The 15,836-nt window shown below is 51.3% G+C and overlaps 1 protein-coding gene across 2 annotated transcripts in view; it reads left to right on the forward strand.

The window, feature by feature from the left end:
- ZNF609 (zinc finger protein 609) overlaps positions 1 to 15,836 on the forward strand; it is an 84,072-nt gene that overhangs the window by 3,717 nt on the left and 64,519 nt on the right. For both annotated transcript variants that reach the window (XM_062583721.1, XM_062583720.1), the window contains exon 2: positions 12,827 to 13,704. In XM_062583721.1, the coding sequence (XP_062439705.1) occupies positions 12,958 to 13,704 (747 nt within the window). In that variant the 5' untranslated portion in view covers positions 12,827 to 12,957. The remainder of the gene's footprint in view (positions 1 to 12,826; positions 13,705 to 15,836) is intronic.

Here is a 15,836-nt window from a genome sequence, read left to right on the forward strand (position 1 = left end):
GTCTCTAAAGCTCCTTCTTTTAAATCATTAGTCTATCTAAAAATGCATCTTTTCATGAAGAAATGTCACATGAAGTATAAAGGCAGCCGAGGGATTCTCCTGCTGTGTTGGAGCTACCTAACAGCTTGTGTATCTTTACTGTGTATGAATAAGAAGGAAGGGCCGGAGTTCAGTCCGTCTTGTTTATTCTTTTTGAGAACTGGGCCAAATTGAATTTAAATTTGCCCCTAGATTATATTTACCTTTTTTTTTTTTTTAAAAAAAAAAAAACTCTTTGCATTTTGCACAGATTATAGTTGTTTTAGGAGGCAGCTTTTGTTTTTCTCTTTCTAGCACTTCCATGTGGACATCCCTACAAAAACAAATCGATGTCGATGAGTTGTATCTGTGTAATCGTGGACTGTGACAAAGGTTGGAGAGCTGAGATTGGGATTGTGTTCCCAGAGCTCAGCCATGTAATAAAGGCAGTTGAAGATCGGAGTTGTGTGTCCTGTCTGACGCTGTGATTTATCTGGCATTTCCTGGGTGTACGCTGCTTGAAAAGGGATCTTTCTTTGCTTGCTCATCAAGGAAACAGGAAGAGCTGGGCTGTATCATGTTGCTCTTGACCTCGGGCTTGGATGGGCTTGAACCAGGACTTGCGTGAAGTGTTCGGGGCAAGGAAGTGGCTCGTTGTGTTCACACTGCACCCAGCAGGACAGGTCCCTGGATTCAGATTAGGGCCTCTGGGCACTGATGCAAGAGCAGTCACGGATGTAATGCAGTAAGCCTCTTAGTCCCTTTTATCCCGAGTATTATGTAAATAAGATGGTATTTATGGTTCCAGGTATGCTGTTTCGGGGATGGGTGACACCCTGTGTGCGTGGCCATGCCCTTTGAGTGTTGACACTGCTCCTTCTGACTCGGTTACCTGGCTGTCAGCAGGGACCTGCTTCGGGGAGGTCACGGGCAGACGTTTGCACGGGGCGGATCACGTGCCTGCTCCTCCGTAACAAAAGGAGGTGAGGCCGCAGGTGACCTTGCCAGAGGCTGGTGACAGTTTAACCGTACTCGGTAGCTTGTACACAGTGAATTGATAGGAGAGCACAAGCTTTGGATAGAGTGCAGGTGATGGGGCAGTTTCCCACAGAGGGTTCAAGGTGAGCTTTCCGCTATTTTTGCAGGTTTCTTGCAGTATACGGAGAAATGTTTCCCTAACCTTTGGGTTGCTAGAGTCACACGAGTCTGTTCCCCAAGTTGCCTTGTGTCCCAACCTGCTGCTTTCCTCAAATGTTGTTCTCCAGGGTGATGACTGTGGAGGGAATAAAGCTGATGGCTGTTTGCAGAAAGATTTTTCTGGTAAGGGTGCAGGCAGCGACCTCTTAAAAGCACTCGGAGGTGGCACGGGCTGTGCTCGTCTGGAATTCTCCAGCGATGCTTCGCTTCTTCTGACGCCGCATGGACATATTGCGGGCTCTACAGGTGCGAGGAGATCTGGTCTCTTCTCAGTGGAGCTTGACGCAAATCTAGGAAAGTCGTGTGGTTTGGGCTCTTCTGTGGTGATGCTGGCCAGAGATGGGGATGATGCCGTTGCGTGGGAATACGTAACTCTCACAGGGTTTTGGGGATATGGGAGAGCTATGTCAAGGAGCCTGAGCTGGTGTAAAAGGCAATTTGTGAGATGTTTTGCATGTGTAATGGAAAGAGGTAGGTAGGTGAGACAGCTCTGAGGATGAAGGTGCCATGGGAGCTCATTTCTGGCCGTGCGTAGCCTGCTGGACTGGTGCTTTCGCCACCACTGAAGCACCCCAGGCTTTTCCGCTGGCAGCCAGCGTGCTGGTCTGGGGAAACAGGCCTTCCACGTCCCTGAGCCAGGTTTGTAGGGATGAGGAAGCTTGGTGTCAGGGTACTGTTTGCTTGGGGCAGCAAACAGCTTTGTGTGAAAATGTGCTGAGGGCCAAGTCCTGAACTGCTGATCAGCGGGTGGCAGGAGGAACCGTTCGGCAAAAGGTCCCTCTGTATGGGCTCAATTTCTCATGTTGAAGCAGCTGTTGTTGCTGAAAGTTGAGGCCAGTCCTAGGCTGGATAGTCCTTTTCTGACCCAGGGAGGCTTTTCTGATACTCTGAGCGTGCTGATGTGGCTTCAGGACTTGAGGAGCCAGGAGACCCGAATGGAAAGAATCAAGACTCTTCTGGAGCAATTCACAACTCTTCTTTTGCCTTTCCTCCTCAGCAAAGCACAGGAACGTCCCCGGTTCTTCCCAGCTCTTGCTTTTATTGCTGATATGCTACCAGGGTGCCTGGTTGCCTTACTCTTTGATTTATATTTGGCAGGGTGAGCTAGTTCAGGAGCTGATCCAGTGGGGAGCCATTTGTTTTCTTTTGTGGGGTGATGTTCAGCTGGATCAACCTGCGGCTGTAGCCCTGCCACAAGGAAAGGAGAAAGATGTGACGGGGACGTGATATTTTTTTTTTTTTCTCTAGTGGCAGCTGGCAATGGCATCAAAAATGCTCTTTCCTGCTAAATGGGCTCCGTGCCCTGCAGTGTAAAGTGGTTTCAGATAAAAGGATAAGTTTTTGCTTGGACAAGACGTACAGTAAGGAAAATAGGGGCTGGTTGCCTGCCTGTGTTGAAACCTGCTCTGTGACTTTAGTTGCTTGTTTCATTTATCTTTTTAAAGATGTAGATTTCTTCAAAGGAAATGCCTATTTCACTTCTGGATTTTGGTGAAAAATCTCTTTTCTAGATGAAACCAAGATGCTGGTGCTCAAGCTCAGTTGAATCTTCTGCACGCAAAAGACATTACTGACTTATCTGCTAAAATGTTAACTCAGATACCTGGTGTGAGATACCTCTCTCTCTATCTATAGACATCCACACTCATATATTGTGGGCGTATATGTTACATGTGTATGTGTGTGTAAGTATATACAAGGGTGGGAGTATATGTCTGTGGATGAATAAGGGTTCTTTAAGGAGAGTCTTGATGTTTTGTATTTAAACATTAAATGCTCCATTTTGCATTTCATTTCCTTGTTTCTGGAACAAGAAAAGAAGCAAAAAGGACAAGAAAAATAACATTGTCCTCTTGTGCTGCTCCTTCCCTGAGCACGTTGTGGACACAAAAAGGTCTTGCAGCATCACAGGTTTTTCCCTTCGAGCTGTTTCTGGGCCTTCTTGGCCTCTCTGTCCTGACAGCTGAAAGGATGGTGTCTTTTAGTGTCACATTGTGCGTCCTCTCGTCCCTTTGCCCAGATCTGGCGGAGTATTGATAACGAAAGAAGGCCGTCGTGGAACGATTTTGATAGGTGTGATTAGCCCCATCTTCATTTTCGATCAAACAGATCTTTTCTGGCTTGGAGGAGTCCAAAGGTTTGGTCCCTAGTTAGGGCTGAGTTCTTAGCCCTTTTTCTTACAGGAGAAGGGGCAGTTCAGCATAAGTCTGTTTTGCATCTTTTAAATGAGGTATTTAATCACTTAACTAATGTTAACCACTGCAAATTCAATTGAAGAGGTAGAGCTGCCCGTGCTAATCTCCAAGAGAATTAGTAGTCCTTCCTTGAAGATTTATTAGCAGATGCTATGGTGAAGTTTCTTGTCCTGGAGACTGTTTTTTTTTTCTTTCTTTTTAAAAATTTTTATTTATTTATTCATTTATTTACTTTTCTGGCTTCTAATAGGTACCTTTTGTAGTTTTGATGTACTGCCACAAGTAATGAAAACTGAACTTCAACTAACAAAATAAGCCAGATGTACTCTGATGCATTATTCTTGCTTTTTTATTGTATTCCTTTATGTGCTTGCTAATTCACAGAATTCTGTAATTTGCGGTGGGTCATTAGTGTAAATTAGCAAGTTTCTGATGTATATCATAGCTTTGCAAACGTGCTTTATTAAGCTATGAAACACATATATTTATTTTCCCTCCCTTAAAAAATAAAATAACGCTGAAGGAATTTCTTGGCCTGGTATTCCCTGTGCTTGGATTTGTCCCTGGCTGTGCATATGCCTTCCCTTCTCCTCCGCTTTGCAGTCTGTCTGGTTTCTCCCAAAGCGTTTCCAGGCTGATGGCTTGACAGCAAGAGAGATTACAGCTGTAGGTAGTCTATATTCTTCTGCTGCAAATGAAGGCGCAGCTAGCGCTAGCCAAGGTGCCCTAATTGGTTATTGAATGAAGGGGAATTAAAGGCATTAGTAGGTGAAGTGGCAGGTCCTTCATTTTTGGAGCAGTGATGTTCTTCCTCTTCTAAAGCCTGGGAAACAGCCAAGGCTGCTTGTTTGCTCTCCTCCTGTTGAAGAAGGATGGGGGGGGGGGGAAGAGGAGAAAAAAAGAACCCCTTAGAAACTGGCCTGTTTCCTGCAGTTTCTAGGAGCAGCCTGGGAGTGAGCGTACAGCAGTTTGTCCTGTCCGAATGGGTCCCTGCCGGGGCAGCGTTGGAGGATCCCGCTTGGAAAAGCGCTTATGCCTCTTGCTGTTACAACCCCCAGCTCAAAATCCTCTTCCCTGGCTCTTCTGGGCACACGGCGGGGTTGCGGGAGGGTCCGATCGCCTTGGGCCGCTGGAGCGGCCGCCTGCGTCCGTCGTTCTGAGAGCGTTCGGACGTGCCGCGTCTGCTCCCGCCGACGTCCAGCAGCTCAGGGCTGCTGCCGAAACTGCAGGTGTGGTTTTGCAACCCTGCAGGTCTCCAGCAGTTGCATGTGCCCGTTCTGTGTCTTCAGTCTTTGCCAGCGCTTCCGACTGATGTTTTGAGGATCCCTGCTGATTACGGTTATCTCCCTGCTTCCTTTTGTTTGTTCCTGACTTTCTCAGGTTGCTGGCGTTCTTCCATCCCACATGGAGCTTTATCTGAAACTTGTAAGCCTTTTGGATTATTTTTAAATGTTCGCTGGCCTGGTCCTTCTTATAGGCTGTGCATTGGGACAGGCCGCTGATTCGGATAGTGTTAAGCCGGTTTAAGCCTCTAATAAATCAGTTTGTCTCTGCGCTGGCGTTGGCAAGGATGTAACTAGACTGTTTTTTAAATCTGCATAGCTGCATTAGTTCCAGTTTGCTAATGGAGTCCAGCCCTTGGTACAAAGGAGAGTCAAACCCCAGATTTGTCCCACGTGTCCCTGTAGGAAGTGTCACAACGCACAGCACGGCACCATTTAAATGAATTTGCTCAAATGCCCTGTTTTGGGTTATTTTGGCAGCAGCCAGCCGCGGTACGGCTGGCTGGGCTCACCAAGAACGGGCTGTATGGGGACATGCGGGTGTCTGTCTGTCCTGCTGGTGGTCGCTCTGATGAGCAATAGTGCTCTGGCTTGTCTAGACTCAGTTGAAGCATTTCCGAGTTAATTCTGGCCAGTTATCGCGCACAGGGTTGCGTCTTCGCGCTCGCGCGTGCCTGCCAGTGGTCCGCGTGTCAGCGTTCTCCAGCCAAGCCTTCGGGGCGATCCCGCTCGGCGCGGCGTGTCGGTAATGCTGCGATGCCTGCGGCGGTGCCGGTGTGTGCAGCAGCGCATGAGGATCGCAGGACGAGCAAGAGGATACAGGTCTTGGGTGCAGATGGTGCTGTAACTCTAGCTGTTGTTAAACCATCGTGTGCGAGTGTAGGCGCTGCAGTTGCGCAGTGTTGTCTTCCAGTGTGCAATGGCAAGGGGTAAAATCCTGCTCAAGAGTTCCCAATTTAGGTTAGATCTAAAAACTGAGACTGGAGGAAGGAAGTTGGCTTAGTCATTTTACATACTGAACGCTTTTTCTCCCACAGCATATGGGTTTTTCTATTCCTCTTTCCCAGTAAAGCCAAATGTTAAGAGCGCTGGGCACCAGCTGATGTTTATGGAAGTGGATCCGAGTGCTGGCTTTGCTGGTAAAGCTCTTGGCTGTTTTCAGCTGTCAGAGATTTTGAAGCCACAGTCGCACCTGCGGGAGGAAGTCTAGCCCGTTGCTTCCGGACAGACAGCCTACGGCCAGCCGCTGTCTGCAGGATCTGTCGTCTGAGCCTTGCTGCCATCTGCTTGAGACTCACGGTGGTATTGCTGGGGGGACTCCTAAGCCTCCTCAGGAAGAGGAGCGATGGCTTGTTTCCTCCGCACCGGATGGCAGATGCCTGGGAAAGGGAAGTGCCTTGCACACCGTGGTGCCGTGAGAGTCATAAGACGTGCTGGCCCTGCTTTCACGTGCACTGTTTGAGCCCAGTTTACCTCTAGTCCATGCTGCTGCTTCATCCCACCACTGTGACCTTCCTGCAGTTGTAGCTCCTGCCAGCCTGGAGGTCCTTCAGCGCTCTCTGGGAGTACGGAGAAGCTGAGGTTTGGCTGCTGTCTTTCTGAGGAACGAAATGAAATGGCGCTCGGTGCCTAAAGGATGGAGACTTTGTGCGAGTCTGTAGGTATTGGTGTGCCTTCTGCGTTGGTACCGTGCACCGGAGTGAAGTTCCACTTGCTATTAGTTTTCATGAAATATGAAGCTCTGGTCTTGTCTGTGTATTGGCAGAGGAAATCAGAGTTGCATTTTATTCGGTACATAGGAAGGTAGCGTAAAAAATGCAAGAGTTGAGACATCAAAATCAAATAACTAAATCTGAAGAATTATAAGCTCTCCAGGTACACAAACATTGTGGCTCTGCTGCTGATGCTTCAAAGAGTGAAGGGAGGATTAAAGAAAAACTTGTTCCAGTTTTTGCTATGCCATAATAAAAGGGAAGGCCTGCATTTTTTTCCTCCTTTTTGTTTCCCCCTTTTTGTGTGCCTCATATATCGGTGACATCACTGCTGGTTGTGTTTGGCTCGTTTGGTGTTCAGGGAAGCATCTGCAAGTATAGGGGGGTCTGCGGAGGGCCTGGGTTTACTCTCTTGAACCTCATGCAAAAGCACTGGGTTTTTCAGCTTTTGACCAAATTTCTCCAAAATATCTGTTTGTCATCGGAGTTAAACAAGCATTAACGGAAACGAATGCTGAGTTTCAGTTCATCTGGTGAAGCTTTTTCTTCAAACACGCTCTGGTTCAGATCTAAGGCTCTGTGCCCTTATCTTGTATTTATTATTTTGCTGGACATCTTTGTAGCAGTCTAATTGAATGTTGCTGTAAAGGTCATGTTTTAAGGTTATGAGCAGATGGAGGTGGACGTGAGGGTGACTTCTGAGCCTAACTGCGTTTTTTTTGACTGATGATGAATGTTGTGTTGACAACTGCTAGTTGATACTGGATGGGTGTTGCGACTTGATAGCTCTCTGAAACTTTGCTCCGGGCAGGGCTGTGGGCGCCCTGGCAAAATTGCCCGGGCATCCGTACGCTAAAAAGCTCTCTCTCATCTTCACCTCCAGCCTCTTCCAGTGACCTCGTCCATCCTGCTTCCGTAATGTCCGTATTCCAAAATTTCAGGCTTTTCTAAGGAATGCCAGCAAATGAGTCATGACTTGCACGTTGCCCTGCATCAGGTTCATCGCTGAGCGTAGAGGCCCGACCTCTGGAAACTTTGAGTTTCTCTACCCGTTGCCAAACAGTCCGAGTGCATTGCATGCTGGAAGATGTAGTCTTTGTGGGGTGCACCTCCATATTGGAGGAAGAAAAAAGAAAGAAGAAGGTTGGCTCCATTTTATTCAAATTGGGTTCAGCCTGCGGCCTCCGGCAGGGTGCCAGCGTGAAGCTGATTAGCCCAGGAGCCCCCGAAGTTTTTCCCCAGCGCCTTCGGCGAGCGAGGAGGCGGCGACGGCTGCAGCTCGCTCCTCCGTTCCCATCTTTGGTTAATTCCCGGTTGAGCAGCTTGTTTTGAAGCCCTGCACTTGAGCTTGTTTTGCAACATCTCGGCCTCCCGCCGCGCGAGCGCCGCGGAGGAAGCCGGCCCCTGTCGGGTGGCAGTTCTGGAGGGTGTTGTGGCAAATCTCCTTTGTCTGCTACGGCTTGACTGATGCACGGGGGAGAGCGAACCCTCCTCCCCTGCGTGATTTCTTGAGCTGAAAGCGGCAAGTGAGTGAGGAAGCTCCTTTGTGCAGATTTCTCCGTCTCCTCTTGTGCGTGCCAGCTGGCTCTCATTCAACATTTTTTTTTCTCTCTCTTTTTTTTCTTTTTTCCTTTTCTTCCCCCCCCCCATCTCTAGAGAGAGGGGGTGGAGAGAAAGGGAACATCTTAAAAAAAAGAGAGCTGCAGAAAAGACACGGGAGTAGCTTAACAAAAATCCAACCCAAACAAGCCCAGCTGGAGGAGATTACAAACGTGGTGGTAGGAGCCGAGCAGCCAGCGAGCGAGCGCTGCAGCTCGGGAGGGGAAGAAGGCGCGCGTCCCCTCCGAGTTTCTTTAGTCGTAAAAGGAAACCGAAAAAAAAAAAAATTAAAAAGGGATCCTGAGCGGAGGCAGCGCACGCGGAAAGCTGTGGGCCGGCCGCCAGCGACGGACAGCGGGAGGAAGGGCCTCGCGGCCGCGAGGGGGGAGGCGGGCGGCTCGCTGGGGTAGCGGCGGTGGGCTGCAGGGAGACATCGGGGGCCGCGGTGGGGAGCAAGCTTGTGTTTTTTTTTTTTCCCACTGGGCTTTCCCCCCAGCTGCAGATAGCGCGTTGGCCTCCTGCACGCGTTGTCTGGAAGCCGAGGCTGCGGTTGCAGTCGTGGCTTGGGCCCGGTGGGGGCAAACAGCTGAAATACCCTGCTGCCTGCCTTTGCCCTCCTGGAGGACCCACCTCATACAGGAGATTATATATATATATATATATTTTATCTCTGTCGTCTTGGCCATTCTTTATTGCAGAACATTCCTGAAAGTTAATCAGGGTGAAAATTGCAGCCAGTCATGTCTGGAAGCCACCGGAGGCCGATCCTAGAGCGCCGCAGACTTGAACGCATGGCTAGGAGAGAGCCTTTCTCCGCGTGGGCTGGTTGCATCGCTGCCAGGAGGAAAGCTTTCTCCCGCCTCTCGCCGCCCTTGGGCGTTAAATCATTGCCCAATTCGGCTTGCCGGCCTCCGATTCCACCACAAAAAGTCGGAGCTTGGGTTTGCTGAGGAGCATCCTGCATGTGTTTTAGCACAAAGAGCCAGGGCTCGTGCTGTTTCCTAGCTCTCAGCTTGGTGCTTTTTCGAGTGCTCCCCGGCTCTGTTTGAATAGCTTTCTCTAGGTGTGTTTGCAGTTGGCTGCAAGCTCCCAAAGTGAACTTTCAGGTTTGTCTCTTAATACCTTGGCTTCTTCCCAGCGCCCGTAGATGTGGATTGTAGAGGTCTCGGCACCTAATGGAGCTGAATTATTCATGTCTGGTGCTGTGTGTGTGCAGCATTCCCAAGCAGAAAGCTGTCTCCTTGTAGGATCTGTGCTCCAGGACTGCTCTTAAAATGCTTTGTTGGCAGGTCTCCAGGCCAACAAGTGAGCACATGCTTTTCATGTTGTGCAGGGATCAATCCTGCACTGGCAGGAGGTAAGGGGGGGGTCTCGCTTGCAAGAGCGTTGCCCTCTGCAGAGGGCCCTCATCCAGCGGCAGAGGTCGAGCGTGCAAAGGGGAGGCCTTGGCAGAGCAGAAGGTGGGAAGTAGGACAGGGATTTAGGGAGAGGGGAAGCGTTTGGGCTGTGGGGAATGCTTCAGACTGACGCGCACAGGTTGGCTTGCGGGGGAACGACCCAGAGAATCACTTATGGGGGGGGTCGCAGCCATCTACCCCAGCCTGGAAAGGGCTGAGCCTGCTCCCTCTTCCCGCAGCAGCGGCAGGCAGCGTGTCCCAAGCTTCCCTGTGGCTTGCCTCCTGCGTTGCTCTTAGCACGGCTCTGCCTTTCCTCCCCTCTTGCAAATTCAGCCTGTTCTTGCTTGTCCTGTTTGCGGTTCTCTTACTGCCTCCTTGCATTAGCAGACCTCAGTCTCCCTTGACGCCTCCTCCGTAGGGTGAATGTAATTTCCTGTTGTTTTCTAAATCTTTGATTGCTCCTGTCTCTGTCATCCCCGGGGACCCAGTGGACTTCTGGGCTCCTTTCTTCCTCCTGTTGTAGGAAGAATTAGCAAATGTTGATGGCTGCTGAGCTGTTGGTATAGCTTCGGACCAAAGTCCTGCTCATCTGCTCCCCTTATTTGTTTATATAGATAAATCTATGTGCATGTACACACAAGTGTGTGTATCATATATTTATGTGCATAGGTACACTTAAAAAGACAAGCAACCTGGTGTGAGCTGAGAGCTGCCCAACGCCACGTTGTGGGCAGCTGCAGTGCAGGCAGCGGAGTTGCACGGTGTGACTGATGCCGTTCCCGTTGCGATATAGCTATGCAGATTTATATGACATTCTTGAGGCTACTAGGCCGTACCTTTGCCTTTTCATCCCTGCGATTTGAACTGGATGCGGCCCTTCGCGCGCTCCGGCCTTGGCAAGGCGAGTAGTCGCGGGCAGCTCCCCTGCCGAGCTGAGGTTGGGCCTCATCATCTATCTTCCAGTAGTTCCTCCGTGTTGATCCTACTCAGCAAAAACCCACGTTACCGAATCCTGTTTGCATGTGGAAGGCAGCGTCTGGCTGGGTCTGTTTTTTTAACGGGCTGCAGCTGGACACCATGCCTCCGTCTTTGGGCTGTTACAGGCTAAAAATCTGGGCCATCCGGCTCGTTATCAGCTTTGCCCATCTGGACAAACCGCCGAAGCTCCGTGGCGCAAAGGAAGCCCTGAGCGCTCCGGCGCTCCTGGCCAGAAGCTCGCCGCGGGGCCGCGCGGCTGCTGGGATGCTTCGCGGCGCGCCGCCCTCCTCCCGCCCAGGGAGCGCCGGGGTGAGCGGGCCCGAAGGCGGCCTGGCCGCGCGGGATGCGCTCCGCGCGGCCCACCTCGGGCTCGCCGCCCGCGTCCCTTTAGCTCTTCGGCAAGGCCGGCCGAGCAAAGGGGGCTCCGGAGAGGCAGGTAGACGGGAGCAGCCCGGTGGGGAAGGGCGGGAAGCGTTGCCCGCCCCAGGCTGGGAAGTGACTCCAGCGCGCGACGCGATCTCCTGATTCTGCACTTCTCTCCCTCGCTGAAAAGAGAGGTCAGTGCTTTTCATTTCCAGCCTGTGTGCTAGCCCCTGGCTCCTGGGGTTAAAAATCTCTGTAATGACCTGTCAGAGAGTGGATTATTAGCTGTACAGAGCCGGGGATGCTGTGGGGAGCAGATGGAAAATGGTCTGGCTGCTGCAGCCTGTCTGATGAAAGAATCCTTGGCATTTTTACAGTGTTTGCATCTCTGGAAACGCACCACGAAGCTGCTTTCCAGGCTCCTGCCTGCTGGGGTTTGAAGAAATTTGTGCGTGTGTGTTTTTGCTTTTTTCTTCTTTTCCTCCCCTCTCCCTCTTAAGTCACCTGGTTTTGAAGCGTTCCTTGTAAATAGTAACAGGAATCATCAGGCCTTGAGCTCGGCAGGGTAGAGGAGAACAGCGGTGCTTGAGAGGAGCTTCATCCGGATGGGTGGTCAAGGATTTCTTAAGGGAGCTGGGAAGCGGCTGGCTGTGTGACTGGGGCCGAGCGGCTGCCGGGAATGAAGCCGTTTCGTGTGTTAATTATGTCTCGTAAATGTAATTGCCGCTAGCTAATTTCAGTGAGTGACTTGGGCGCTTTTTTGGTTTGCATGGGGCTTGCTCCTTTTTTCTTTTTTTTTTTCCTTCTCTTTACCCTGTTGCTGGCTCCAGGGCAAAAAAGCAGTGTGCAATACATCTAAGAGCCTGCCCTGCATTGTAGTGAGGGTGAGCGACCGGGAAGCTAAGAGAAGAATTTCTGGGCTAATTGGGATCTACCGTGGTCCCCCCTCGTACCTGCGGTTCTGCCCGCTGTCTTGACATCGAGTACCTCTGCAATTTTGCCACTGTCCCTCATCCCAACCTTGATAGATATCTATTTTGTCCCCCTATCGTTTTAGCCTGCTGTTCATTTAATCTCACTGGATGCTGCGGTGGTGTAATGCTGTGGCCTAATCGTCCTAACGCGAGGTGCCGTGTTTTGCTCTTTCGGCGCAAGCCCGAGATGAGTGCTAGACTTGCAAGGTGGAAAGTTGGTGCTTTCCTCTATGAATTGGCCTTCAGTGACTGCTCGGATGCTTCCAAGTGCTGGTCATGATGCAGGCACTCTGAAACTGGGATTTATTGCCCACCAAGGCACTAAACTTCTCTGGCAAGTGGCTCTGGTCCCTTCCGGCGAGGCTTGCTTGGAGAGGAGCCCCCCTAAGCAGCCCCTGGCTGTGGGTGGCATAAACAGGAGAGGAATCAATCCTCCATCCCAGGGGCAGTGCGTGGGGAGCGCTCAATAATTCAGAGGGAAATGGCGAGCAGGGAATGTGTGAGTAATGTCTTGTTGGAGCTGAGAGCTGTGACCTGCCAGGGCCTGTATTGATTGAGGGACCGATGCCAGATGGCTTCTGCTACGGGGACAGCCAAGGAGGTTGCTGAAGAGCCCCGAGCTGGGACGCTGCGAGGACACGGTTGCTGGGGCTGCGGAGGCAGCAGGCTGAGTGGAGGCAGCTGCGTTGCATTAGACCTATTGAGGTCAGGCTGGAGTCTGATGCAGGTTTGGGAAAACGTGGGGGTTTCATCCAGCCAGGGCAGCGGGAAACTGCGCTTCACTGAGAGCGGCAGGTCTTGATGTGAACAAATTGACTCAAGTCTTGGAAATCTTGAAAAACTTAAAAGTTAATGTGATTGATCTCTCTGTGGAACAAGGGAAAAGTGGAAGTTTTGTTTGAGGAGGGATTTGGCACATATCTGCCAGGCAGGGACAACTGAACCCAGGTCCATTGATGGTACATGAATGTGGACCGCTTCTGCTTGCACGTGTGTGTACTAGCAAGGGCAGATCCACAGCAAGGATTGAAGCATGTTTGCCTATCTAGAAAAGTTTTCAGATGTGTCTGGAATGATTCACGTGTAACATCTCTCTGTTCTGCCTTGCAGCAGCGATGCCGTCACCTGGGCAGATTCCGACTGCTGGAAGCCTGAGGACATAGGTGCAGCTGCTGCTGTGGACCCGAAGGGTGTGGAGGCAAGGAAGAGCCTTGAACTGTGAGGGGGCCGTTAACTCTAAGATGTCCTTGAGCAGCGGAGCTTCCGGAGGGAAAGGAATTGATGCGAACCCAGTTGAGACGTACGACAGTGGGGATGAATGGGACATTGGAGTAGGGAATCTCATCATTGACCTGGACGCTGATTTGGAGAAGGATCAGCAGAAATTGGAAATGTCGGGCTCCAAAGAGGTGGGGCTCCCAGCACCCAATGCGGTAGCTACCCTGCCTGATAACATCAAATTTGTGAGCCCAGTGCCAGGCCCACAGGGCAAAGAGGGCAAGTCCAAATCGAAAAGGAGCAAGAGTAGCAAAGACAGTGGCAAGCCAACCCCAGGGACCTCCTTGTTTACTCCCAGTGAGGGAGCTGGTGGCAAGAAGGAGGCTCAAGGACGCTCTGGGGACAGCGCGAACTCTGGTGGCTTGGTGCCTGCCATCACCCCGAAGGGCTCGGAGAAATCGGCCAAGGCATCTCGCAGCGTGGCCGGCTCCAAGAAGGAGAAGGAAGGCGGTTCATCCAAAAACAAGAAGGAGAGGAGTGAGGGTGCGGGGGCTCCATCGGAGAAGGAGCCCAACGTACTGCAGCCCCTTGCCCTGGCTGTGAGGGTGGGACAGTATGATGGGGGCCAGGGGACAGAGCCTGCTGCTGCCGAGCAGCTTGGGAGTATAGCTATTGACACAGGAGCTGCACTCAATCCCTTGGGAGTTAAGTCGGAACTGGAGGATGGGGAAAGTGAGTGCCGGCAACTGAAAAAGGTCAAATCGGAGAAGGTAAGAGAGATGGCTTATTTGCGGGCTGGTGGAGGCAGAGCGTTGCCACTTGGCTCTGGCAGCTGCTCCAGTTGCCTACTTTGGGCTGTGCTGCTGTGCATGGCGAGGGAACGGGAAGTTATGCTGGGACGGTGTGTCTTTGGAAGCGGGAGGCAGTTTGCAGCACCCTTGGGTGCTAACAGTAATTTATGTGGCAGGTTCTTTCTGGGTCTCTTCTAAGGATGACTTGGTAGTGCAACATGCTGGGGTCTGGAAGCAGTGGTGGGAAGGCATTGTGTAAGCAGAGTGTGGCTTTTTGGGAAACCTGTGTCAGCCAGTTCCACTGTGTCCTTGTTCATCTGAGTACAATCTTATCATAACCTAGGGGATATAATTTCTTCAGTCCCTCACCCTGTGGCTGTTGAGTCATGGGGGTTCAAGTGTTGGGAACCTCTGGTGGGAATGCAGCAAATCTGCAGAGCACCTGAAGCAAAACCCCAGCTCGTTGAGGGCCACGATACAGAATGGTTTTGCGTGGCACCCTTTGGAGGAAGCCAAGTAGCGCTGAGGGCTCTCTGGAGAGGCAGTGGAGGAAGGGGGCTTGTACGTTGAGATGCTGAAGACCTCTGAGCAGAGGGTTGCAGCCCGGGCTGGTGGCCTGAGCTCTGCTGCAGCTGTGCAGAATCTGTGCCTCTCTGATTTCTGCTGCTGTACAGGAGGAGTCCAAGCTAGCAATGAAGACAAGGTGCTGGCTGCAGGTAGACAGGGTCCTGTCCTGTTTCTGTGCCATTTCCAGCTCCTGGCAGAACAGGGCAAAGCAGGTCTTCGATCCATTGGCTACCACACTCTCTTTCACATTGGCCTTGTGTATCAAAATGATTCCTGTAGCTCCTAGAGGAATTTATTTCTCTGTGGTTGCATCATTCGCAGAGAAAGAGACCTTAATGAGTTAGTAAATGTGGGATTTGTGTGGGTGTATAAGCAAGTACGAGGTGCAGGGATGACAGGAGGTACTGCCTTGCTGCTTGGTCTGCTGTTGGTACGTGGGCTTTGTCCCACTTATAGTGACAATCAGCCTCGGGCCGTGGGGCTGCTGTGGGTGTTTTTTGTGTTGCTGCAAGTTCATGGAGCAGCAACGCGAAACTGCTGATGGTTCATGGCAAGGACGTGCCACAGTCAGATAGGAGCAGCCTACAAAAGTCTTCCTCTCTTCCAGGTTCCTGGGGGTGTGAAAAGTCTGGCTGCTTCTGCCAGTGCAGCGTGACTGGTCCTGCAGCCACTTGTCTTAGCCACTTACGCCCGTCGCCACGCAGCACTGTCCTTTCTCGGGAGCAGTTTGAGTGTTCCTGTGTTGAGTGACTGTGGAGCAGAGCGGTGGAGCGATTTCTTTCTGTGGCCGCTGGAGCGGCAGGTTGGTTGTCTCTAGTAATTGCAGTGGCTGACGTGATTTCTGCTAGCAAGCGTGGATGGAACCCACGGTGTGCCTGAATCTGTTCAGACTTGACTAGAGAAGCTCCTGCAATGCCCATGTTCTCCTTGCTGCGCTGTGTCTGCGGCAGGCCTTGGTGCGCATGTGCGGTGGTGCCGAAGTGACCCATGAATCTGAAGTATCCGAGTGTTAACTGTTCACGTGGGTTTGGGGGCAGGGTGCACAGAGCAGGCCTGTCTGTCTGTCTTGGTACGTGGAAGTCGATGCTCAGTGTTCACCACACATGCATCGGTAGTAGCTTCGCTCTGTTGCTGTGAACAAATACTGCAGTGTTTGGAGGAAGGGCCGTGGGAATTGCAGCGTACCAGATGTATGCTGCGGTGTTTGCCTAGCTGCAGCCAGTGGCACCCCCAAAGGAGTTCTGGTATGTGCCCCATCTTCAGTTTTGGCACTGAGGTCTTGGCTATTGGGAGCCAGGAAGGGATTGGTGTGGAGTGAGGATGGACAGCACTCAGCAAATTTGGGAGCTGCTCAGAATCCAGTGAGATGTTGGGGAGCAGGCTGCTTAGGGGAAAAATAACTTTGCAACAGTCCATGAAGCTAGAACTAAGTTTGTCAGCATTTTGGTCATGGGAGAGGAGAGACAAGTAAATAAAAACACAGGGAGAAAAGCCCTCTGTTTTGATGAGGATCTAAAGCTTTTTTTCCTCAACAAGCTTTCATA

Source organism: Rhea pennata, chromosome 10 (assembly GCF_028389875.1).
Source record: "Rhea pennata isolate bPtePen1 chromosome 10, bPtePen1.pri, whole genome shotgun sequence".
Classification (NCBI taxonomy): domain Eukaryota; kingdom Metazoa; phylum Chordata; class Aves; order Rheiformes; family Rheidae; genus Rhea; species Rhea pennata.